Here is a 27,330-nt window from a genome sequence, read left to right as displayed (position 1 = left end):
ACAAATAAATTCAGTCCTTTCATTCCCCAAGCGCGGCGTGAACCTTAACTGTACAAGGACGGACCGGGAAGCATGTATCATGCGGCCAAGGTGGCAGTGGACGTGAGGGAATTTAAAAAGAAGTGCTTCAAACTATTTTTAAAATAAAATGCATCCCACTGGGACAGCAACTGTCCGATGCCTACTCTTCATAAATCAAGGTGAACAAAGAGAAGCTTCACATTTCCTAGCTCTGGCCAAAGACCTGGAAAAGGAGGGAGAGGGACAGGTTCAGCTGAGAATACAAGGAAGCCCAACCGACTTCTCTGGTTTGTTTTCTCATTTCCAAAAAGACCTTTCTGTCTTGGAGAAGACACATTAAACATAATGCTCAAAGTAACATATTAGTAAAAGATTCCAAATAGTATGAAAGGCTGCAGGACATTATAAATAAGTCCATTTTGACACCTTTGCGCACGCTCAGTATTTGTTCTGATCGTGCCCAGCAGAGATTTATTACTAAAGCAGATCTGACTTGAGGTTGAGTGGAAAGGAAAGCAGTCAGTGCAGGAGGAATAGCGAGCAACTTCTTGGTGCAATGGAGTTTGGCTGCAGTGGAGAGAGAGAGGGCTGCTGAGATATGTGTGCCCATTAAGGTGCTCAAGAAATGAACATGAATTCATTTCGGGTACCCACCAGCCCCTTCCTCTGCTTAAGTCCCTAGGGAGGCTTCTGGGATTGCCAGAGCTGAAAATTAAATTATAAACCTAAAACATGACACTGAAAATGTAATGTCTCTTTTGATAATATCAGTGTGATGATTTATCAGTGGGCAGGGCAGCATTCCTCCTGGACCCAGACCCTAAGCCATGGTAAGACAGATATTGGCATATTTTTCATCTGACAGTACACTTTAAAAAACAAACAGACAAAAACTTCCAGTTAGAATTGTGTCCTGTCACCTATCACATGACACCCATATGACAACACATAGTAGGTCCCTACAGAGTCACAGCAACAATATGAATCACACACCCAGAAAAGCTGATAGCATTATTGGGTCAATAATACTCAGAAAAAGCAAATGATAGTGCAATCGAATGTGTGAGTGTCAGAGTCTTGTAAAACAAGTAGGCATTTCACAGGGTGGGATTTGATCCTGTCATGCTAGACACACAACCCACATGTTCTAAGTGGAATGCTGGTCTGAGCAGTTCTTTAAATTCTTCTCATTAAAACTGGATACAAGCCCCTTATAAGAAGACATTCTCTTACATTTCCATCTGTGAGTCAGAGCACAAAAATTGCAGAGTACTTTGCTTATCTCCCGATTCACAGGAGTCATGGAACCATGTGCTGTTATGCTGAGTCACTCACAAAGAGGATAATAACAATAGCAACACGTTAAGGGCCACTGGAATTTGGAGGGCAGAGATGTCACCAAAGAGGTTAAGTTTGTGGGATAAATGGATTTGGAATAGGTAGATAGGCATTTTACAAAGAAGGATTGAACATAGGAAGGTCTGTGATATTTTTACAATTGCAATAGCCTTCAGGGGCCTAACATATACAATAAATGACTGAACAGGAGAACTTAAACAAAAGGCAGACATGAAGTCTAAGGCAACTGAAATATGAATAGACTGGCTACACGCACTCTATTCAAATTTTCTAAAGCAATCTGTAGGCCAACTAAAACATATTCAGGACCCAAGAATCATCTGTGTGCATTAACTTTGTAACCATTATTTGGGATAAAAAGGAAGCCAACTCTGAGTAGTAGATTGGGGAATAAAACTAATGTTTTGAATGCTAATTTAAGTCTGAAGTGACTGAGTAGACCATGTAAGGAAAGTAAGGTTTCTTTTCTATTTACTTCCACTGAAATGTCTTCTTTCTTTTCCTGTTCACTGATTACCTGCATTCTCATGTGAGCCCCCTATTTCTTTTCCTTGTACATTTTTTCCTGGATAATCACACTAATTCCCATGAAATTATTAGCTGTCAATTCCTAAATCTCTACTCTGTTCATCCCTCTCTTCAGAATTTCAGGACTGTACATTCAGCTGTTTGTTAGCTATCTTATACATGCATGGCATGAAAGCACCTCAAATTCAAAAGGTCCATTGTCACACATACTCTCTTAACTCACAAACAGGCTCATCCTCCATTTCAAACCCTGGTGATTATCTCTAACATTTAGTCAGTTTTTGTAACCACAAACCTTTGTAAGCAATATCCTTGACTTCTCTCCCCTCCCCCACTTTGCTTGTCCCATCAGATGCCTGCAAGTAGTGATTCTGCTTTCTACACATCCTCACCTTTGCTAGTCAACATATCAATTAGCAGGAATACAATACACACTCACTTCACACACACACATATACACATACACACACACACACACCTCACATCTGCTGTGTCCCTGATTTATTTAGCCACTGGTGGAAAATTAACAAGGTATGTAGTCACATAGAGAAGTGGTGGATGCAACACAGTATTTTCCTTGCCTTGGACCCATATGAGGTGTTCTGTTGCTGGTGTTACTCTTTGCATATGTGGGAACCTAAAAAGTTGAGAAAAAATGCAAATTCTTGTAACAACATATTTTTATATTCAGGCTTATGTCACCATTCCAGGAGGACTTGATGTAATAATCTATGCACTCTCATTTACGAGTTGTTTGCAAGCATTGACCTCTCCTGGCTCTTTAAGGAAATTCAACATCAGAAAGGCAATAATCTTTTTGTAGGAAAAGAAAGCGGTCGATGCACAAAAGTCCCAGAATAATATATCTACCTTCCCTTCTACAGTGTTCTAAGAAGTCAATACTTCCCAAACCATCTCCACTATCCCAGTTCAGGTTTTAAGACTCCTTTGCCTAGGTGAAATACAACTCCTAACTCATCTCACTGACCATCTTATCTCCCTGTAACCTATTCCATAAAGCAAAGCCAGCACAATCTCCCTGAAATGCCTTTATGATCCAGTTCCTCCCTCTACCACTCTAGCTTGTCTGTCCCCATTCCACATTCAGCTAACCTGGACTTCTTTTAGATCCTTGGAAGCAGTGTCACCTCTGGACCTTTTGCATACAGGTGTGGGCAAAAGTAGGTTTCAGTTTTTCGTAAGGAAAATAATGCAATAATCTTACCTAATAATAGACAAACACGTAAATTGACCATCCCTCTGCTACGCTCACCAGCCAATCAGGAGAGTATGCAAATTAACCCAACAAAGATGGCGGTTAATTTGCATACATAGGCGCAAATCTGCGGAGCAAAGACTGAAGGCTCTGGGCTGGAACAGCGAAGACTGAAGGCTCTGGGACAGAGCGAAGGCCTGGGTCTCGGGTGCCGGAGGAAAACTGGTGCCGGCAGCCAGGGGAAGGGAAGGCCTATTGCACAAATCATTTCATGTAACAGGCCTCTAGTTAAATAATAATACAAGAATAAGCTCTGTGTTTCATGTACTCACAACTATAAACCTACTTTGCCACCCCTGTATACTATATGTTTGGCTTGAACACTCTTTCTTGCCTGCTTGATCTCCCAACTTCTCCTCATTCTTCAAGTGCATAAAAGGATGTCACAATTTCTGACATCCTAACTGTGAAATTCTAGGTTGGCTATTTCTCCAAAACTATCCAATGCTTTCCCCTTCCTTGGTGTTTCTCAAACTGTACCTAGTTACATGTCTATCATACCTGTCCTCTTCAGAATTGCCAAGCTTTGTAAGGCTAGAAACCAGGCCTTAATCATTGCTAAGTCTCATAATACAGTTTTCCCACAAGTACCCCCCAAATATTTTTGAATTAATTTCAGTAAAGAGACAAGTACAGGGAAGTGCTTTAAAAACCTAAGACTATTCATTCTATGAAAAATATAGGGAGGAAGTCTGAGAAAGGGAGGCAATTTAAATGGTGAAGAAAAGTTGGCAGCTTCTCATGAAATGTGAACATTGGAAATGAGATAAATTAAGAAGGAATAATGGTTGTGATCTGGTGAACTGCAATATAAAGAATCAAGAAAAAAGAGTGAGTTTTGGAAGACTCTACCTAAAAAGCAAGAGTTTTGATACCATTTCCAAAAGCTGGGAAATAATGGAAACATATTTTGAGGAAAAAATATTGTTTGCCACTTGGTTATATAAGAAGAAATACTCCAAGGGCAGTGAGGAAAGTAGAAATGAAGCTTGGAAAGACCATACTTATTTTAGATTTCACCATCACTGGGGATGTGAGCATCTGTTATCAAATCAATCAGTATCCCTTACCTACTTCCCTTTCTTTCCCACATGTAATCCATTCCATTGGGTTTAGGAGGTGTTCACTCAAAGCTATCTCCAGGCATAGGGTAAGCCTAAGTGCAAGACATAGCCACCTAAAGTCAGAGTGATAGGGACATTGTCATATGTCCATGCCAGCCCTACCTGAATCTTTCTTGGAAATGTTCTGCTCAAGTTTGAGAAAACAAACAAACAAACAAACAAAATAAAACAACAGACAAAAACATCTCTTACCAATGATGTGACCAAGGGAAGAGAATATGAGAGTGGGGTTGTCAAAGGAAATCTTCAAATAAACCTTTTTGAAGGGTAAAGCCAAGTAAAGGGAATGAAAAATATGAGATGAAAAGTGTTGCTATTCTACAGTCCTATTTTTGAAATAGCTAGTCTCATTTGGGATATTATTATCTTACTTTCACTTGTAACTGAAACAATTTTGGCAAGTAGAAACAGTGAATGCTGTACTTGTAAGGACAAGATCATTCTCAAGAAAATGCCATGGAGAAGAACCAATAGAGGATTAAGGGTGGAACTGGTAAATTACTATCAGAGAAGAGCAGGAAAAGGATTGAAAGTTAGAGCCAATGTTGAATGCAGAGTTGACTGTACACGAAGGATAATGATTGGGCAAACATAAAGACTGTTACCCAATGGCCACAATGACTGAAAAATATAGATGTAATCCTAGAAGGGCAGTGAATATCAACAAAGAAAATCCAGATGAAATTGACTAAGTGACACAGACCTCAAATTATTACATATGAAGTGATAAGAATAAATTAATTTCCATCCAGAGATTATATGGATGGTCTTCTCTTAATTAAACACATTCCTAAGATTTACATTTAATTATCTGCCACAAAATGCACATCTTTTAAAAAATTGTTTGTATCCAATAGCACTATGTTAGAGCATTTTCTCAATCTTTTTTTTTTTTAACTTGTAAAACTGTCTGACTAGCAATTCTATTACAGTGTGTTGGCATGAGTTGACAGCTGTTAGATGGTATCTTTCATTCCTTTCTAAAAATAGGGAAATAAGGTGTGAGTTACATTCATCTTTGGGAGCAAAAGGTATGGTGCACAGGGAGTCAAACACACTCTATCAACAACTTCAGGAGAAATTCAGGGTTTGAAGATGTCAGAATTTTTCAAGTCACAGGAAACAAATCCAAGAGAAGAAATTTCTGTTGCAAGCAATATTATGAGAGCAGGAGAATAAATGATCACCACTTTTGCTGGCAATAGGATTGAAATGACACTAATTATAATAATAACCACTAGCCTTTAGTCATCACTTATTAAGAGAAAGACAATGTCCATAGAGTGACAAACACATAATTGTTAGAAATTATCCCAATAATTACATTGGTGGGAACTTTTATAGATAGAGAAAAGGAGAACCTAACAGGGGTGGGGAACCTTTTTTCTGCCAAGGGCCATTTGAATATTTATAACATAAAAATTATCAGCTTAAAAATGAGCCTGCTATATTTGGTCAAACATTTAATGCACTCACCCCTAATGCCTTAGCAGGGCCAGAACAAATGATATTGTGGGCCTTATAAGGTCCACCCTGGTAGAACACATGAGTACTAGCATGCTGACACAATTTAACTCTGGTCTGCTTCTAACTATTCTCCCATATGCCTCTCATATGAAGCAACATAGATTTAAGTTAGCCAGCCAGAAGACAACAAGCCTTATTACATTGAAAGACTGTAGAGTCTTTTTTTTTTCCTAAAGATTTTTAAAAACAAACAACACAACTGAAGACTAAGAGGCGCATGTATTCTCAGTTGAGTTTTGAACAGAACTCCTGCCTAGAGGCAGGAGAATAATTTGAAAGCAATCTTCTCAAGGTACTTTTCAGCCTTCCAAGTATTGACCAAACTCTTGAACTTCACTAAAATCTAAAAGTTGTTCTTTGAAAGTAAATTAAATTAAGAGATTGGCATTTTTCAAAATAAAACCTTTCTAACTGTTGCTTTGGGTGCCTTAAAAAATAACAATTTTACGACAATGGTGTACACAGAAATGCTCACAGGTTTTTCAAAGTGTGTCAACAATTATATATACATTAATTGAATCAATACAGGTAACACTGTTGCTTACTAGTTTTTCATGGGTTTTAAGCTCATTAACACGGGTTAAATTTATGCTTTGGCAAATTACACAGAGCAAAAAAATACGCTCAAATTGTTTTAAAGATCACAGGAGTGAGAAATGGTTTCCGAAATACCCAAATCACACCAAGCCTAATATGTATATGTGTGTATGTTTTTATGTATTCATGCATCGAAGGGCTGCTGAAAGTTACTTCAGTGCTAGAACTGATTGAGAGAACTGGTACAAGCATTGGCTTAAAAATCCAAACTTCCCCCAGTTCTTTCTTCTGCCTTGACCCAAACAGCCCGCCTGAGGTGCAGAGAGAGAATTCGATCTCAGCCCCCTCTCCAGAGACTTGCACTGCTAAGTGGGACAAAGGGCTGGGCTGTTTGAGGAATGAGAAGCCTGGCTGACCTCTCTGGGCTACGGGGTCTTGGCTTGCTCAGACACCAGCCGGTTCTGCTTACCTGAGCAATAACATTTAGGTAGCCACGCTTTTCTTGGTTAGTGTTCCAGGTTGAGAGGTTGTACAAAAAGGTGATGACGGTAGGGGAGGGCAGAGTATCTGGACAGTAGGAAACTTTTCCTTTAATAGTGGTCAGTTGGGAGGGACTGCAGCTAGAAACACTTTCAGGGAGTCTGGGGTGGTGATGGAAATGGAGAAAATGGGTGAGAACAGGACTACAGATCTGTGGGCTGCTGGTATACTCCTCATGATCTGTTCAGTCAGTATTAGTGACTATAGGTCCTTTATTATTAAGGAAGTTTAAAGGGGTGGACCCCTAAAAAGTTTATGAACTGAACTTCATAGACTCTTACTAGCCTCTGAGGCTTTAATGACTTGCCTTTGGGTTCTCTATTTGTGCATCGGGGAGGTGATCAAACACATTGAACCTAACTCTGATTGGAAACCTGTCTCTAACTATTCCTAAGTTAGTGACCTTGGATGATTTAATGAATCTCTCCATGTCTCAGTTTCCTAATATGTAAAAAAAGGAAGTAATAATATTGCCCATCTCACACCATCATTGTGAACCTTAACTGAGTTAATACAAGCAAAATGCTTAGCCCAGCACCTGACATGTAGGAAGTGCATACTGGTCTTAGACATTATTCTGTCACTGTTACTGTTACTGTCACTGTTGTTCACCATAGCTGCACACTGTGTACTAATCCTAGCAAGGCACAGAATGCCTGGCAGAGTCACAGGCACACGCATATACAAAAGTCAAGGTCAAGTCCAAATTCAGGCTCTTAAGACATGGCAACGTGACTTGTATATCATACCGCTCTACACCTGCACTTCAGAGTCCCAAAGAACAAGCTTATACAACTTGCCTGGGAGCTCGGCCGACCTCTATTATTCAAAGTGGCACCTCCTTCACAGGGTGGATTGGGTCTGGGTCTGATCACAAATCAGACCACTGGGCACTTTTGTCAGGGGCATTAACACTCCGACCACTAGGATGCTATTTATTGCAGGATTAGTCATTAACTAATTACTCATTACTCCAATGGCCACAGACGTAAGGTCAGCCATTTCCTCCCCTCACACCAGGAGGATCCAACATGATAGAGGTCAGGCAGGTAATTTGCATCGTCTTTCTCTGCTTAAGAGGCTCCTAGAAGAAGAAGGCAGAAGAGGATTCGGTGTTGAAAGCAAGCAAGAAGGTGTCATTTTGACAGGAGCCTCTGTAAGCTTCTCAGGGGAAGACCTGGCCCCTTTCTCCTGCTGGGCCCCGCAGCCTCTCACATTTGATACCTTGCAGCTGGCCAGCTGGGGAAACTGGACAAGGTCTGACCCTAGCCCTGCATCACTTCACTGGCTGGCAATTCCTTTCCACTCAGAGCATCTGGAGAGTCATCCAACTGTGTTTGCCAAACTTGCGTGGATGTGAGAAGCGTGTTTGTTTTATAATCACTGTCTTGGGTTTTAGATAAGAATACCACAGGAGATGATCGCGCTATGATCCTCACTAATGTACCTCTAGGCTAATAAGTACCGAGACGATCCTGCTCTTTGATTTCATGAATAGGGAAATAAAATGGGAAATGCATGACATTTGAAAAAATGATTGTTATTACTGAGTGTAAAATTTATTTTAACCCTCTCTGCAGAGGCTAAGTTTCATGTCGAATGCGTTGCTCGCCAGATTGTACCTCCTGTTCCCCCCTCTCCTTAAATATGTGCTTATTTACTTCCTGCAGAGTTCAATTTCAGAACCCATCAAAGTAGATCCACTCAGACCCTGACTACATTTTCATGCATAAATTCATAGATGTCTTCAGAAGGAATGGCACTTGCATATGCAAATACTTTCCAATGCCTTTTCATTTTTACTTTTGGCCTGCACAGTTTTTAATTCCTGCAAACACATTACACAAACAAAGATGGGCTCAATAACAACACACCATGGCATGTGTGAATTGTTAATTGCAAAGCGATGAGTCTGATAGGGCCAAGCAACTTGCACTGTTATCAATGGATCAAGATTAAAGAGGAGGAATAAAGGTATATTGGAAAATAAAATCCCAAGCACGTGGCTTCATTGTGCCTGCATATTATTAAGGGGGAAGGTGACAGGCCCATCCACAATTCAACAATGATCTGGGCCTACAGATCAGCGCACAAGGATGCAGAAGCCAGGAGGCACCCTTAATGAGGCTTAGGAAGGAGAGCACACTTTTCAGCACAGAACCAGGAGACACAAAATGTATGCGCAACACGGCAAATGAGGCCAGAAATACAGCAGAAGACGAAAGGCTTTCAACCAAGGTGAACGTGCATCACCTTCCCAAATATCTGCATCTTGTATTGGTGATGCTCTTGGAAATAACAGGGAGGTGTCACGACTTTTCATACTGGACATTTAAACACTCCCTTCAAGAGTGACGCTGTGCTTCTTCTTTTCTTTTTCCACTTCCCACTACACGCACTTTGGGATTCTGGTGAGAACTTGAAGTAAAACACTTGTTGAAGTCGCTCGGAGATCAAAGGCATTTGATACAGAGCAATTTTCAAGCAACACCCCCCCCCCCATTTGAAATGTGTTTCATTTACATGAAGATAACTCGGAAAATAAGAGTGAAGATTAAATGAAAATTGTATCTTGCAAGGGTCTATAAGTGACCCCCCCCCCCCCCCCGTTTGAAATGTGTTTCATTTACATGAAGATAACTCGGAAAATAAGAGTGAAGATTAAATGAAAATTGTATCTTGCAAGGGTCTATAAGTGCAATGGAAACACAATTTTAACTGTTTCTTGGCTGATTTGGGGGAATAGTTTACTAAAGCTGGAGCTAGGATGAACCGGGAGCATATGGAAATATGTTTTTTAGAAAAGCTGCTGGGTTATAGATTTTATATATGTAATATATGTATATATATATATATATATAGTCTTCTAAGAAATAAAGAAAAGATAAGTAAAGTAATTTAAGGAAGTTAAGCAACGAGAAATGGAATTCAAGCTGCTGTAGACTGAATGATTGTGACCCTCCTTCCAAATTCTTATATTAAAACCTAATCCCTTTGGTATTTGGAAGCAGAGCCTTTGGGAGGTGATTAGGTCATGAGGGTGAGTGCTCATGCATGGGTATCAGTGCCCTCATAAAAGAGGCTCCAGAGAGCTGCCTGATCCCCCTCAGCTATGTGAGGACACAGGAAAAGACAGCTCTTCCTGATCCAGAAAGAAAGCCCTCCTCAGACACCAAATCTGTCTGTCCCTTCGTGCTTTGTTTGTAAGCCACTGGCTGTGGCATTTTGTTACAGCAGCTGAAAAGGGCTGGGAAACAAGCTAAGGTAGCCAGAGGAAGGAAATTAGTTGCAACATGTACTGTAACAAGAAATAAAGACTCAGTAATGTAATAACCAGGCAGGCGGGGCTTCGACCCCTGGCACTGGCAGGTGGACCCTTCCCAGTGCATCCCCTGCATTTCTGTGCATTCGCTTGTAGCTTTGCTAAGCCGTGGATGCAAACTGCACACACAGCAAGGCTGGAAGGAAACACACAAGACTTCGGGCTGGTGAATCAACTTGGCTATACTGCTTACGCCCACACTTCCACACACTGACAGCAACCCTGAGGGGTGATAACCAATTCCTTACGGATATCGAACATGAAGAGAATGTCAACTGTTAGTACTTGGGAGACAAATGTTTTCTTCCCCCAAGAAATCAAAATACTAGAATTCAAGAGAAATATACCCTAGATGGAGCTGAGGGTCTGCTATTAGGTTACATCGGTCAAACCCTACCATGGCGTGTGCCCAAAAGCAACCACCAAATTGTCAAAGAATTTAGTATCCAGGACCACAGAAGCAATTCTGTGAAACCCACAGGCGCTTGATACAGTGGATGTAAAGGACCGCTCTTGCCTAAGCTCTAAGGGACCACTCAACGGCGCCAGGCTCTGCCCCAGTTCTCACGGGCCTTAGCCATCAATGACACACAACACGGCAAGTCAGGAACAAAGGACAGTGAGTCAGCGGGCGCCGCTCCACATACCTTGTCTTGGGAACTCATCCGACTCCCGGTGAACGAGGTCTGTGACTCGGTTCCCGTAGTGCATCCTGCTGTCGTGGTCATAGGCCTTCAGGGTCTCGCTGGAGCTGTAGGACTTCTGCGTGGGCACGCGGCAGTCCTCGCTGTCCAGCGAGGAGCTGGTGTAGCGGCACTCCTTGCCACACCGCCCGCGGGTCAGAGAGCGGTGTCGCCGGTCCTTCACATCCATTATTGCAGATCAGGCAGAGCGCTGATGATTTCAGGAAAGTCAGGCCTGAGTGTTGGCACGGGTCACGTGGCCACCTAAGCACACCAAAGGAAACAAACAACACTGTGATTATAAGAAAATGCTGCCTTCTGTTCTGACTCACTTCTGACTCAGATAACAACATTAAAAGGCAAATTTGGTCAGTGCCGCATAATCTCCTGCAAATGCTTAATGTATACTTAAACCATCGGCCTAAATAGAAGAACTCGATACAGTAAATTAATTTTCTTGCTGTTTAATTTAATAGATTTGGGGAGGGTAATAGCAAAAATAAGTCATCTTTTGATTTTCTCTATGTGCACCGATGATATGATATGTCTGTCATTCTCATGCAAGATCTTACTATGAAGCAGTTGAAAGTAAGACTGATTTTATCATTAATTATATTCTTTTTGCTATAGAAGAGTTGGGGGAAACAAAACTTTAAAAAAGTATATGAGTCATAAATATACGCTCTCGACGCTTTGCAATGATACCAAATCAACTTGACTGACCTAAGCTTGCCTGGCTGGGACTGGAGAATGATAGTGTAAGACATTCTCGACATGCAAACAATCTTCCTCCAATTCCTTTAATAAGCCTTCAGTGTAGTCCTAGTCAGTTTTCTCTCCTTTGCAAATCTTTGTGTTGGACACACCTGGTCACTTCTTCTTCCTGGTTATCTTCCAACTGGAGAGCTTCCTGACAAAAGTTCTAACTGGCCCAACAACTTCATCCCCAACCTGAACCCACCACCCATCGTGTTCATTGCTGGGATATCCATTGCAGGAAAGAAATGAGGGGAGGAGCACTGTATAAAACAGGAAAGTGATGGAAAGGAGGCTCTATAACATATAAACTGGAAACTAGGGAGCCCCACAGTCTGCCACTTGACACCCTGGGTGTGTATGCCCAACATCACTCGGCAAACACTAGCCTTCTGCTTAGCAAATACAACAGGAACGCTGAGATGCCTCCACGTTCCAAACCGCAGGTTCTTATTGATTTCATGGGTCATGAAAATAGTATGGACTACAGGGCCAGGGACTGGACAGAATGGACAAATAAGGATTTGAATTAAGATGGACAGTGCAGCCAGGGTACTGATTTTTCTCTAGGCTACTGTGGCTCTGATTCCTCGATGTGTCAGGAACTACTTGGGGAGCAGATCTGTGGTTCTGAGCCTCTCTGCTCTTCTGTGCTTATTCAACACCCTGTAGTGGGATGTCTTTGTATACCGACGGACCAGCCTGTATACACACAAAGCGGACGGCATCTCTCCCAAGATAGCAGGCACCTAGTCCCTCCCTGTCTTTTCACACCAAGAGGGCCTTCTGCATCCCGGGGAACTCAATTCATTTATACCGCTTGTACATTTTATCACATACTTCCTGTTATCATGGACAAGTCTGTTTGGTGATGCAAACAACACCAAGCACACCCATGCAGCTGCCACAGCCCCTTATATAAAAAAAGCTAATAGTTTTTCCTGACTCAGGACATTGAGAAGCAGCTTGGAGAGTTCCAGTCAAGATCCCAGGACCTGCTTTGAGGACACACATAGTAACTGTGGGCATGGAATTCTTTTATGTGCAGAGTTAATTCAAATGTCTTAACACTAATGCAATCTCTGGATGTTAAAATCATCTCCTGTGATTTCCAACAAGTGATGTCAACATTTTAGAATCCATAATACAGGCTGGTTAAGAGCCGGGCCATTGAAGCCTGGACTGGATGCCAATGTTACCATGGCCGCTGACCAGCCGAGGCCCTTGTAAAAGAAATCATTCCTGGCCTTTCAAACTCAGTTTCCCAGTCAGTGAAAATGAAAAATAATAGTATTCGCCTCATAGCGTTTTAGTAAAAATTGAAACAGATCCTACGGTAAAGCTCCCAATAGGCTGTCTAACACACCCCTGTAGGGACCTATGGGAAGAAGGTGTTTTTTTTTTCCTTCTCTGAAAGATTAACATTTTGTTTTTTTTCTCTTAGCTAAGCAGTTCACAGACTGGCATTAGAGGATGGAGATGATAATATAAATTCCTGAATCTCAAAGTTCTAATTATAAAACTTGATACTTGAACTACAAGCCAGAAAAGGAGGGTGTTCAGCACCTATGGAAGGTTATATGACTGCACCAACACCAAGAGCCACACGTAGTTTTGGGGGAAATTGGGTGTGTTGAGTGGGTTTTACAATATTCCTCTCTCCTGTTCACTGTAAGTTTTTATTCCTTAATGTTTTCAGTGTTCCTGACTCAGGAAGTCCCATCTCCTCTAATTTGCATCCTGCTTGGGAAATCGGGCTGACTCTCTATTACGTGTGGGTATGTGATTTTATTTTATTTTTTGAAATCATGCTCTGATTTACAGGCTTATTTAAAAAGCCTGAAGGCTTATTACTAGTTATAAAGTACAAGAACTTTTCTGTTTGGACATTTTGATGTCTAATTTGGTTGCTCAGTGATCTTTTCCTGCTAAATTCCTCTTTCTTGGCTATGCCCTTGATAGTTAAGTTTGTCAGCAATGTCACATCCAGACAAATTATAGCAATTTTTTTTATATAATGAGATAAACATGACAAATCTTAGTCACTAAAAGCTAAATTTCTAGGAAACTGAGTAGAATATACAGGCTGCTAGCCTATAGACATTTTGCATTTAGCCTGCCTGTTGTTTAATTTTTTTCAAAGTTTAAAAAAAGACGGGCCAGGAAATATTATATTAAAATCTGGATGTGGATCTATAACTTATCATTAAAAATTAGGCTGTTTAAAAAGTTCTGCTCCCAGAAAGATGGAATAAACTTACTTTTACTTATTCCTCCCAATACATTCAGCTAAAAACCCTGGGCATTGCTGAAGAATAAATGATTAAAACAAACATAAGAAGAGTCGTCTGAAAAGTGGAAAGAAGAGGCAGATACATAGGGCCCTCAGGACCTAAGGAACAATACTGTGGTGAGTTCCTGGGATTTCTTTTTGCCTTGTACCAGTATATCCCAGATTTGTAGCTAAAGACACTGGCAACCCAAGAACATCAATAGACACAGAGGACAAAAGCTGCCTCCCTCTAGTCAAAAAGCTATGAAAGGGGAAGCCTAACAAGAGAGAAACATTGAGATTGTAGCCACCTCACTCTAGCCCAGGGATGGGCAAACTTTTTGACTCGAGGGCCACAATGGGTTCTTAAACTGGACCGGAGGGCCGGAACAAAAGCATGGATGGAGTGTTTGTGTGAACTAATATAAATTCAAAGTAAACATCATTACATAAAAGGGTCTCTTTTTTTTAGTTTTATTCATTTCAAACGGGCTGGATCCGGCCCACGGGCCGTAGTTTGCCCACGGCTGCTCTAGCCAAACAACATGGGGAAAACTGTAGCCCCATTCCCATCTTCACCAGTAAAAGCGAGGTGAGGACCCTACATTTCCATGCTGCTGAGGAAGGAGGAAGGCACTCCCAGTACCATCAAGGTAATTTCAGAGAAGGGAGTCAGGACTTTCATCCCTCCCAGGAAGGAATGAGGCCATCTTCTTCCTCCATGGGGAGCCTGGGCTTGCACACCACTGGGTAGTAACAAGGTACCTCTCTCCTTCTCTGTAGGGGTGGTGTAGGAGGAGACCTAGTGGAGAGTCAAGACTTCCACTCTCTCCCAGTGGTAATGAGTCCTTTGGCTCCTTGTTAGTGGTTACTGTGTCAGTAGATGCCATGTGGGGAGGAATAATAAGGTATTCCTATCTCTTCACTGAGGGAGGCATCAGTGCAGGCCTAGTAAGGAGCCCGCACTCCCACATCCACCTCTCCCAGCTCCTTACAAACAGCACCCTGCGCTTGGGTGCTGACAAAGACTGAGTGGGGAACCTGGACTTCTTTCCCAACCTAGCAATAATGAGATGGGTATCACTTCTCTGACAGAGCAGTGTCAGAAGAAATCAGCTGGAATAGGAGATTTAAATGAGATCCAGAATCTCATAATATCCAAGTGTCTACTTTTCAATTAAAAAATAATCACCTGGCATACCAACAATTAGGAAGATCTCAAACTGAATAAAAAGATACAATTAATAGATGCCAGCACTGAGATGATAAAGATTCTAGAATTATTTGAAATAGGTTTAAAAGCTGCTATAAAAATGCTTCAATGAGCAATTATGGGTGAAAGTGAAACAATAGAAAATCTTATTTAAAAAAAATATACACAGAAAGTTTCAGCAAACGAATGAAAGATATAAAGAAAACTCCAATGGTAATTTTAGAACCAAAAATCAAAGTAACCAAAAAATAAAATAATAATAAAACACCCCCAAAACAAGAGAACAAAAAATCCTCAATAGATGGGCTCAAAAGGAGAATGAGGGAAAGACAGAATGAGGGAATTTGAAAAAAAATGAAGAATAGATATTACCCAATGTATGCAACACATTAAGAAACAGACTTAAAGAGAAAAAGACGAACAGAGCTTTGGGGCCCTTAGAATGGTAACAAACAACCTAATGTTTATATTGTTAGAGTCCCAGAAGGAAAGTAGAAAGTGAGAGGGGCTGAGAAAGTGCTAAAAGCCCAGCTAAATATATCCAAATTTGCAAAAGACATAAAGCAACAATCAAGAAGCTAAATAAATCACAAACAAGATAAATCCAAATGCATCCATATCAAGATATATCATAATCAAAACTCTGAAAACTTAAAGAAAATCTTGAAAGCACTGAGAGAACTGACACTTTATCTACAGGGAAAGGCAATATATTATAAGAGTAGATATCTCATTAGAAACCATGGAAACATGGAGACTATAAAGAAATGACAAAATACTTTTCAATTGTTGAAAGGAAAGATCTTTCAACCCAGAATCCTATATTCAGTGAAAATATCCTTCTAGAATGCAGGAGAAAACAAGAAATTCTCAGATGAAGGGAGAATAGTTCAAATACTACTCACCTAAAAGAATGGTTCAAAAATTAGTTATCTAAACCAGAAAGGAAACAATAAAGGGAAAATTGTTGGGACATCATGCAGGGGGGAAAAAACCATGGCAAGCAAAAATATAAATAAATGCAATGACTTTCTCCTTTTACATTTTCCAAATTATTTTTGATGGTTGAAGTAAAAATTATAACACTGTCTGATGAGGTTTTAAATTTATGTAGAGGACATATTTAAGAAATTGTATTGCAAATGGATAAAGATAAAAAGAGACATAAAGGAGAAAGTTTCCACACTTCATTTGAACTGGTAAAAGAATGAAACCAGTGAATGGTGATAAAATATGTATGTATAATGTAACAAAAACATTCAATAAGTAAGAGGAAAGTAAAAAGATGAAAAAAGAAAGAACAAGAGAACAAAAAAAGTAAAATGTCAGACTTAAGCCATAAAATAGCAATAATTACATTAAATGTGAGTAGTCTAAATACACAAATTAAAAAGCAGAGTGGGTTAAAAATACAACCCAGGTTTATTCTGTCAATAAGAAAGTCACTTTAAATTTAACAATGTAGGCATGTTGAGAGTAAAACTGATGAAAGGGTATTTAATGCAAACATTAATTTAAAAAAAACAGGAACAATTATATTAACACTAGAGGCCTGGTGCACGAATTCATGCATGGGTGGGGTCCCTTGGCCTGGCCAGCAATCGGGGCTGATCGGGGCCATCTCGCCCAGTCCTGATTGGCGCCGAGTGGGGATGATCGGAACCAGCCAGCTGGGGGGAGGGGCCATGGGAGGTTGGCTGGCCAAGGGGAGGGACCATGGGAGGTTGGCCAGCCAGAGGAAGTTGGCTGTGGGAGCACACTGACCACCGGGGGCAGCTCCTGTGCTGAGCATCTGCCCCCTGGCGGTCAGTGCACATCATAGTGTCATAGTGACCAGCTGACCGGTTGTTCGGTCAACCGTGGACTTCATAGGGAAAGAAAATTACCAGAAACAGAGAGGGCATTACATGATAATGAAAGGACCCATCCACCAAGAAGAAATAGAAATTCTAAATATGTGTGCACCAAAAAATAGGAGCTACAACATATGTGAAGCAAAAAATAATAGATTGAAATGAAAAATAAATAAATCCACAATTATATTTGGAGGTTTCAACATCAGAAACCCCAAAATTAATAAACAACTAGACAGAAAATCAAGAAGGATATAGAAGACCTCCTCAAAACCATCAGCCAACAAGGTCTACTCAACATTTATAGACTATTCCTCCAAACCACAGCAGGTTATATAGCCTTCGTAAGTGGCCAGGGAGCACATATCAAGACAGATCATAGTCTGGAACATAAAACAAACATCAGAATTCTTAAAGCAATTGAAATCATACAGAGTATGTTCTCTTACCACAATGGGATCAAACTCGAATTACTAGCAAAAAGAGAAGAAAATCTCAACTGCTAGAAACCTAAACAAAAATTTTCTAAATAATTCATGGGTAAAAGAAGTAGGTCTAAGCAAAATCAAAACATAAAGTGAAGAAAAATGAAAATATAACATAAAAAAATGTGTGAGAAACTGCTTTGCAAAAATCCTGTTAAGAGGATAAAAAGATAGGCTGAGAGAACCTATTTGTAAACAGTATATCAGATAAAGGGCAAATATTGAGAATATATATATTTTTGAAACTGTAAAGAAAACCCAAACAATGCAATTTAAAAATAGACAAGACATGAAGTGACATGTCACCAAATCGTACACACAAATGGCAAATAACACATAAAAAGATGCACAAAATTATTAGCCATGAGAAATGAAAATTAAAACCACAATGAGATATTACTATGGACTTGCGAGATGGCTAAAACAATGATGATGATAATTAATGATAATAATAGTAATAGTAATAATAATAATAAACTAAGTACTAGCATGGAGGTGAAAAAAATGAAGATCACTCATGCATTGCTGCCCCAGATGTGAAATGGCACAGCCACTTTGGAAAACAGTTTAGCAGTTAAAAAAACAACACCACCAAAAACTAAATGTACAACTGCCTTACAATTCAGTAATTGCCCTCCTGGGCATTTCTCCCAAAGAAACAAAAACAAAAATATGTTCACAAATGTTTGTAGCAGAATTTTTTTCAATAGAGCCAAACTAGAAACAACACAGATATCCTTCAATGGGTGACTGGTTAAACAATACTCCGGTACACCCATGACATGAAATATTGCTCTGCAATAAAAAGGAATGAACTATTGATAGACATAAAAATCAGGATGACTATCTAGAGAATACTGCTCAGTGAGAAAGCCAATCCTGAAGGTTACAAGCTATAGGCTCCTTTCATATGACATTCTTGAAATGAGAAAAGTATAGAGATGACAACAGGTTCATGGTTGCCAGGGTATGAGGGTGTAGCAACGGTTCTCAACCTGTGGGTCACGACCCCTGAAAATACATCCTGCATATAAGATATTTACCTTACAATTCATAACAGTAGCAACGTTACAGTTATGAAGTAGCAACGAAAATAATTTTATGGTTGGGGGACACCACAACATGAGGAACTGTATTAAAGGGTCGCGGCATTAGGAAGGTTGAGAACCACTGGAAGGGAAGTGAGTATGGCTCTAAATGGACAACAGCAGAAATCCTGGGGTGATGGAGATTTCCTGTGTCTTGGCTGCATCAGTGGCAAATCTTGGATGTGATATTGTACTAGTTTGCAAGATGTTGTCATTTGTAGAAGTTGACTGCAGGGCACATGCCTTTTCCAGGAGGTCACTTGCAATTTTGAGCTCGGCATGTACTCTCCTATAATTATTATTATTATTATTACTATTATTATTACTTTACTACTCCTTTTGATTTTATAGCCAGTCAGCGTCACTTATTTCAACCCCCTGGTTGGCCAATATAGGTCATTACATTTGTGACTTTGGGTGTAAAGGGAAAAAATCTGCTGCATCCCCTGGTAAAGATTATAAAAGGCCAGTTACAACAGAAGAAGCAGCACTTGCCAACCTATTTTTCTGAAGACAATTCTACAATCATAATATGTTGGTTTTTATCCTAATATGGTTAAATATCCATCCTTTATCTAATAAAATGCATGTATTACCTACGATGGACAAAGCACTCTGCATAGTCGTCCTTGAATGTGAAGGTCAACAATTCATGTGGGGAAATGCTAGTTTAGAGGCTGAATTTACAAAGTAATTAAAATTGCCTTGAAGCAGTGGGAAAGATGGTAACCAAAATTATAAACCTTTTCCCCAAGCCTCTGCCTTTTCCAGCACTGACAAATGGCAATTGCCGGACGGCGGGGCCTCTGTCAGCTCTTCCCTGCTCGGCTGAGGCTTGATTCTGTCACTCTCCACATTTCCTCTCCTGAAGAGGGTTCACACTGCTTTTTTCATCAGTTGCCTGAGTGGGTTCCATCACTTTAGCAGGACAGACTACAGAGATCTTGCCTGCAAGCCTTTGTCTAATTAACTAATCCTATGAGCTGTAACACTGTTCACTATTAACTTTTCAGCTTATCCTACTACTTAAGGGGGTTGACTTGTTAATCACTGACAGCCCATTTGAGATGTGTTTGTATGTGATTGTGTATGTGAGTGGACCTGTTTGGGTATGTAAATATGGGAATGATGCCTGGGTAAATTTTGGGCACATCCAAATGGAGAGCTGTTACTATTACCATTATACTGAGGCCAATTAGTGTCAAAGTTTGCCTCACCCTCATCAATGATCTCTGACCCTCCAGGCATCATTTCATTGTGCTTGAATCCTATATAATAAAAGGGAAATATGGGAATTGATCCTAACATGGAATGACCGGGATCAATTGGTTGCTATGATGCACACTGCCCACCAGGGGACAGATGCTCAACGCAGGAGCTGCCCCATGGTGGTCAGTGGGCTCCCACAGGCGGAGCTCCATTCAGCCACAAGCTGAGCTGATGGCTATGAGTGCAGTGGTGGTGACAGGAGCCTCTCCTGCCTCCTCGGTAGCGCTTACGATGTCCGACTAACAGCCTAGGGGAGCAGGCCTAAGCCACAGTTGGACATCCCCTAAGGTCTCCCAGGCTGTCAGAGGGATGTCTGACTGCCAGCTTAGGCCCGATTCCCCAGGGAGCGGGCCTAAGCTGGCAGGTGGACATCCCCCAAGATTGTCCTGGACTGCGAGAGGGCACAGGCCAGGCTGAGAGACCCCCGAGTGCACACTGGGCCTCTAATATATATATGATCTTATAAACTGGCTGTAGATCTTTGGGAGGTTTATTGCTAGAAAAGCCAGCCATTTCCAGATACCCAGATGGATCGGGACTCTGTCCATTCTGAAAATAGGTCAATGTGACCACCTCACACCCCAAATTCAAGTGATGGGAAATCACTGAAGAAGTTTGTCCAGAAGGGAGTGGGAAAAGAGTCAGTACATGTGAATCAGTTTTTTGTTTCTGAATTTGAGCTGATGTCACAGGTATTTCAGAAATACGATAAAAAGTTTCATTATATGAGCATGTTTATAGTGAAATAGTTAAAAAGATTAATCAGAAAGCTCCTGTGAAATACCTTTCTTCCTTCTGATGGCATATGAACTGGATTGTCTACTTGTTTCTTAGATATTGTAGGTGCCATGTTTAAAAAGATGTGATGGATAAGGCCTGAGCCCTTTGTCCTTGACTCCTTTGCTAATTCTGCTCTTACCAAAAGCAGAAATGCTAAGTCAACTGAAAAACAGTGCCTTCACAGATTCTTTCCTGTGTATTAGAAGCCTTCTATAAAAGTGGTTTAGTTCAAAATATTTCAACACCAAATAAAATGTAATAACAGAACCCCACTCATAACAGAGAGAGGAGCTGAGAAAGGGGAAGAGGAGTTGGGGTCTCACTCACTTGGCCTTCCCAGACCCTCAAGTCAGGCTCAGATGGACTTAGCATGAAAAGCAAAGTGTGTACCCAGAGATTTTAGTTTCTCCTCTTAGAAACATCCAAGAGCAAATCTGAACATGGATCCACTCCAAATATCTAGAGACAGAATACCCCTGTGACATGGATCCACTCCAAATATCTAGAGACAGAATACCCGTGTGGTCTCTGGGTGGACCAAGGAAAATCTGTTTTAAAATTTACAAAAGTGGAAGAGAGCATTTAATACTTTAAGAAATAAAAATTATAAAAAAAAGAATACCCCTGCGGCCTCTGGGTGGACCAAGGAAAATCTGTTTTAAAATCTACAAAAGTGGAAGAGAGCGCCCCCATAATTTAATGCACTAGTAAATAAGAGGTCAAAGGCGATTTGTTTTCTGTTCCCCTGTGCAGTTATACTGCTATGTCTGGGGATAAAAAGCCAACTCTGGTTAATGTTCAGAGCCAAAAAGGATAAGTAAATTCACAATTGTATTTTGCTCTCTGGCATCAGAGCCTTTTAGAATCTGTTGGGGGTCCCTGGAGCCATCTGCACAGGAAATGATAACAGTGGAATCGGGATCTGCTGTCTCTGAATTCCATGAATCGGGAAATGTGAGGACATGTCTATGTGCTCGCAGTCTCAGTGAACAAGAGCCATGATGGGACGAAACACACCCTACATGTCTAGAGGTTTGCCATCACAGTGCAAGCTTGTGTGCTTGTGGATACTCTTATTCCTGATTAGCAATGAAAAGTCAAAAGTCTATGTTGGGCTACAACTGGTTTGGTTCATTGGATGAAACATTGGCTGTCAGACTAAAGTGTCCTGGGTTTGATTCTGGTCAAGGGCATATACCTAGGTTGCAGCCCTGGATGGGAGGCTTGCAGGAGGCAACCAATCGATATGTCTCTCTCACATGTTTCTCCCTCTGTGTCTCTACCCCTCCCTTCCACTCTCTCTAAAACCCAATGGGAAAATATCCTTGGGTGAGGATTAACAACAACAACAACAACAAAGTCTCTGTCAGATTTAGTCTAATTCCATGCCTTTTGCCCCCTTTCCAGTCTAAACTGTTTAACATTCAAGAACTTACAATGGTTACACCTGCTGCTAAAATTTCAGTGCAACATGTGGAAATTCACTGGAGCCTTTGCCTCCTCAGCTCCACCTTCCCTACATGCCCCCCTCTGCTCACCTCCCACTTTTCCCTGTGCCTCCTGAGAGCAGGAGCAAGCAGATGGCTGTACCTTAGGCACTGGCTAAGTTACTGTAACCAGAAAGATAGCCCCTCCCCTCTCCTCCTCCCACTATGCAGAGCTCAGAGAGACAGCAGAGCAGACATGAGCCTGCAGCCACAAAATCCAATGAAGGAGAGCCCTTCTCCCTACCCTGTCCAGTGGGGCCTCCTTGTCCATGACACAGAAGGCCTAGCAGATCATCAGAGAGAGTATATGGGCCACAGGCTTCTAGGGAACACATCAAAATCAGAATCACTGTCAAGTCAAGCTCCCATGTATGAATGCCTACAACATGGCAGGCCTCGAGTTGGGCTCCTTGTGTAAGTGTCTACTAATTGCACAATCCTGCAACACAGGTCTCCTTGTGTGTGCGTGTTTCAGAGATGGGAACATGGAAATTCTGGCAGGCTAAGTGACTTGCTAACACCACACACTTGGTAAGTATTCCTTCCAAGATTGGGACTGAGAGATATCTGACTCTGAGGCCTCCCTTTATTACAAAAAGAGTAACTCAGAAAAAAAAGGGTGGTGTCAGACATTGTATCATGTCCCTTTGGGTCATTGAATTTATAAATGAGATCCCAGTCCCTCAGTCCAAGGCAGTTTCCTCATGAAAGTCACTAACTACATCACACTCCTGATATATTCCATAAGGAAAACTTCCAATCCATTGACCAGTATAGGTGAGTGCCTCTTCTACACTGTGGGCAATGGAAACAAAGGAGAGTGAGTGACATTAGACACCTCATGAAGAGTTGAGAGGGACAGGCCTCAGTCTCCACATCTGGAAAATGAGAATAAGATGCCTATTTTGAAGGGTTAATGTAAGAATGTTAAAATGAGGTATGTGTATCTCCTAATAGTACTAGATTATCCTCAAACTGTGACAGGCTTCATCCCCACCACCATCCACCTCATCACTACTATCAACCATGAATAACATCTAGCCATCAAAAATTGCTGTAGTCGTTACTTACATGATCCCCAAAGTACAAGTACTGCTACTCCAAATAATATCTGCTGCGGGGAGGGGGTGGGCAACATGTCTGAACAATAGAGGGTTGGTATTGAAGCACTTTGTGAGGATGAACACACAGATACTAATATCCCCATTTAGTATTCCATCTTTGCCTCAGGAAACAGTTTCACTAACACCAAAAATCTGAAACGGAGATGCTCTAACATCACCCATCCTCTTACAAAGAAGATGCATTTTGCTCTGTATTGTAAACAGGAAAAAATAAGTGCATCATAGAAATAACACCTGCAATCAGGAGAAAGTGCCCTGAAAAGGTTTGGTTGTTCATAATTAATTCCCTATCTGTCCAGAAAGGTGGGTGCTGGTGACTGGAAATTCTGTTGTTTGTAGGTACTAAATGCTGGATTTGGAAATGTTGGATTTGAGGAACTGGGATGAGTCTAAATTACTCTGCACAATAAAGGTTTTGATTTTTGGTCATGTAGAAAGGTCTTGTGAGAGGAGGCAAGTGCAGGGGTTGGAACCAGAGAAATTTAGACATGTGTGCGTGGAGTATGCAAAACTGGTGCATTCAGAGAGGGAGAAAGAGAATGAATGCTATCTGGGTGATGCCAACTTTGTGCTCCATGCCCTCACCTAAAAAGATTTCCAGTGCAATCTACATTCTTCATTTTAGTTATGAATTTTCTTGCATGTGTATGTGGAGATAGACTCAATGTTTTCTATCTATTATTTTACTATTAGAGGACCGGTGCACAAAATTTGTGCACTTGAGAGGGGGTCCCTCAGCCCAGCCTGCGCCTTCTTGTAGTCTGGGAGGCACTCAGGGAGGGGGTCCCTCAGCCTGGCCTGTGCCCTCTTGCAATCTGGGAGCTCTCGGGGGATGTTCGACTGATGGCTTAGGCCTGCTCCTGGGGAGCAGCTTAGGCTGCTATGCTCACCAGCCATGAGCCCAGCTTCTGGCTGAGCAGCGCTCCCCCTGTGGGAGTGTACTGACTACCAGGGGGCAGCTCCTGCATTAAGCATCTGCCCCCTGGTGGTCATTGCATGTCATAGCAAGCGGTTGAGTGGCCTTAGCATGTCATTAGCATATTACATTTTATTTGGTTGAATGGCCTACCAGAAGACCAGACACTTAGCATATTAGGCTTTTATTATATAAGATTATGAGGAAGCAAATAATGCTCATTTAAGATTTACTTCAGTGATGACATGGTGCAAGGACTGATGTGATGCAAAATCCAGAAAGGGATGATGAAAAGGAGAACATTTGCTCTGTATCTGAGATGCTCCTTGAAGGCAGGGACCTTGTCTCCTGCCAGCAATCTATTTCTAGGAGTTGGCAGAGAACCTGCCTTAAAGAGCACCCAATAAAGCTTTGTTAAACAGGTGGTGTTGCTCAGTGGTTGAACTTCAATCTATGAACCAAGAGGTCACCAGTTGATTCCCAATCAGAGCACATGCCCAGGTTGCAAGATCGATAATCCCCAATAGGGGGTGTGCAGGAGGCAGCTGATCAATGATTATGATTTTCTCTCCCATGGATGTTTCTTTCCCTCTCTCTTTCTCTCTAAGAAATCAATAAAAACAGATTTTTAAAAAAGCTATGTATTACATAGAGGCATCTGAAAGAAAAAAAAAATTAAATGAGAAAAATATTTTAAAAGCCTTAGGCCATTTTTGTCTCTCTTAGTGTTTAACTGTCCTGAACATATTTTTCAAGTCTTTTGTTAATTTTCAGGATTTACATAAGAAGTTTCATATGAATTTTGTGACAAATTTGATTCTGCTTTGTCAAACGAATACAATGTAAGTGCTTTCTTTCAAAATAGCCTCTGCTTCCTTACCTAGAAAATAAAAAATAAACATTGCTGTTTGGAAAATTATTTGAAAAATCAGTACTGGGAGCTGGCTATAGATAGGACATGAAGTCAGAATCAATGACCTACTTTAAATCATCTGTTTTGGAAAGTATGTGCTGAGACCTGGCATGGCAACATGCCAATAGTCAACAAACATCTGTAAAGATCCAGGGAGTAAATTTTGTCCACATCATTGGGTCTGTTGTGACTGCTCAGCTCTGTCACTGTAGCACAAAAGCAGGCAGATGAAATACTCATGTAAAGAGATATGTCTGCAGTCCAATAAAACTTTATTTATAAAACAAACAAACAAACAAACAAACAATGAGCCAAACAGCTTGATTTGACTCTCTGGTATCAGTATGCCAACGCTGGCTAGGTGTAGACAGGGAGCAACCAAATGCAAGAAGTTTGGAATTCTGGCCAATTATTAGCTTGAAAATAACCATGCCTCACTAAGGATCTCCCAGAAGAGGAGGACAACCTAAGCACAACCTTTGTGACGATGTTGAATTAGCACTAGACATTCATGGTGGACTCGTGTGGGGGCACTAACCAGTACAGTGTAACTAGAGGACATTGCTTATATTTAGGAGGTCGCTGTTATAAAATTGATATAATTTTGTAGTCTATACAAGTCAAAGCTGTGCTTCTCTTGAGAAGATAGACTTGTAAGTTAACTGCTCTTGTGACAATAGTTTGACAGTTGACCTTTTTGCACAATGTTTTTAGTTCTTGCCTGAATGTTCCTGGTAATTATTATTTTGCTAATTATTTCCTGGCATGGAGGTTTGTCTGTAAATATTAGAAGCACCAATGATGACATCACCTTATTTATTTTTTATATCACTTCTTGTTTTAATATCTCCATCTTTTTTTTACGTGTATGAGATAGAAGACAATAATTTATTTACCAAATGACCAGAAATGTTGATAGTTCAAGTTTCAAGATCCAGCAGAACACAAACCCCCAAAGAGCAGCTCATATTAATTGTGGCTAAAAGGGGTATTTAGATGGATGTGTTAATTAACTAAATGAGGGAATCCTTTCACAATGTATACATATATTAAATCACCATGATGTACATTTTAAATAGGTTACAATTGCCTTGGTTAATTATACCTCTATTAGTCTAAAAATAAAAGTTCCTAAAAATTAACAAAAAACAACAACAGCTAAGGAGCAAGAACTTGGGGAACACCTTAAGAGTTCATTTAGACAAACCTTTATGAAAAGGACCCCTGGTAGCCTGTGCTTACTGTTGTATTTTGGTGGTAAATCAATAGGTGATATGCAAGAGAAGGTTTGAAAATGCAAGAGCCTGATACAACATTTTCATGTGCATTTAAAAATAACTCGATGACATCAATCTCAAAATTATGTAGTTGCATTCCTGCATTTCTTAATGATCCCTCAAGGTATATCATTATATTTTTACAGCCATTAGCACTGCCATTCACCAGAAACATAATGCTGTAATCACTCAGAGGTTCAAGGAAATGAAAGTCTCTCCCATTTGCCTACAACCCTCTGTTGTCTAATATAGTATCAGATGCTACAACAGTGTAAACTCGTCCATACATGTGGATAAAAGCCTTTGCAGGGGAAAGACAGCTATGATGAACTGCCTGAAACACAGAGGTAGCTTCTGATTTTTGAGAGGGGAACGTTCCCTCCCAAAGCAATTACCAACATCCCTCATGCCATGCAATGTGTGTGTTCTCATGCAGCTACCTAGAAAGTGAATCTGGCTTTTTTCTTACCTTCGATGATAAAAACGGAGGGTCACTTTTGTGGAGAAAAGAATAAAGGCTCAAAGAAGTCATCAAAACCCTGCTTTCTAAAGATACACTTTCTATACATCCTGGAAATGGAAAAAGAAGCCCAGGCTTGTTAAATTCATATTGATCCTCAAAAGAGGTTGCTAGAAACTCTAAGTAGTCAGGATTGTTGGGAACGATGGCTAAGGACGCAAGGATAAATGGGCATGCCAACAAAAGAAGGGCACACACAAAAATCCAGTGTCAGTCAGAATAGATCAAGTATCTTCCCAGCACCAGCAGGACAACGTGCAATGTTCTATGGGGACACCAATACAACTTCATAACATTTTTATGGAAACAGCAGGATTTTTAAAAGTAACAGGTTGATTTGGCCAATAGGATTGGCTAATGACACAGAGCAGAGGCGAAACTCAAAATATACTGAGGGGTAAACAAGTAAAGGAACATGTTTGCTATAAACCCTATTTGAAGAGATTGCAGATGGAATTAG

The 27,330-nt window shown here is 40.8% G+C and overlaps 1 protein-coding gene across 4 annotated transcripts in view; it reads right to left on the bottom strand.

Annotated features, from left to right (window-relative positions):
* TENM2 (teneurin transmembrane protein 2) overlaps positions 1-27,330 on the bottom strand; it is a 1,214,660-nt gene that overhangs the window by 909,680 nt on the left and 277,650 nt on the right. For all 4 annotated transcript variants that reach the window (XM_005870581.2, XM_005870582.2, XM_005870583.2 and 1 more), the window contains exon 3: positions 10,882-11,181. In XM_005870581.2, the coding sequence (XP_005870643.1) occupies positions 10,882-11,107 (226 nt within the window). In that variant the 5' untranslated portion in view covers positions 11,108-11,181. The remainder of the gene's footprint in view (positions 1-10,881; positions 11,182-27,330) is intronic.

The sequence above is a fragment of the Myotis brandtii genome, unplaced genomic scaffold (assembly GCF_000412655.1).
Source record: "Myotis brandtii unplaced genomic scaffold, ASM41265v1 scaffold32, whole genome shotgun sequence".
NCBI lineage: Eukaryota > Metazoa > Chordata > Mammalia > Chiroptera > Vespertilionidae > Myotis > Myotis brandtii.
Note: the sequence above shows the minus strand (reverse complement) of the source record. Positions and strands in the feature narration are given on the sequence as shown.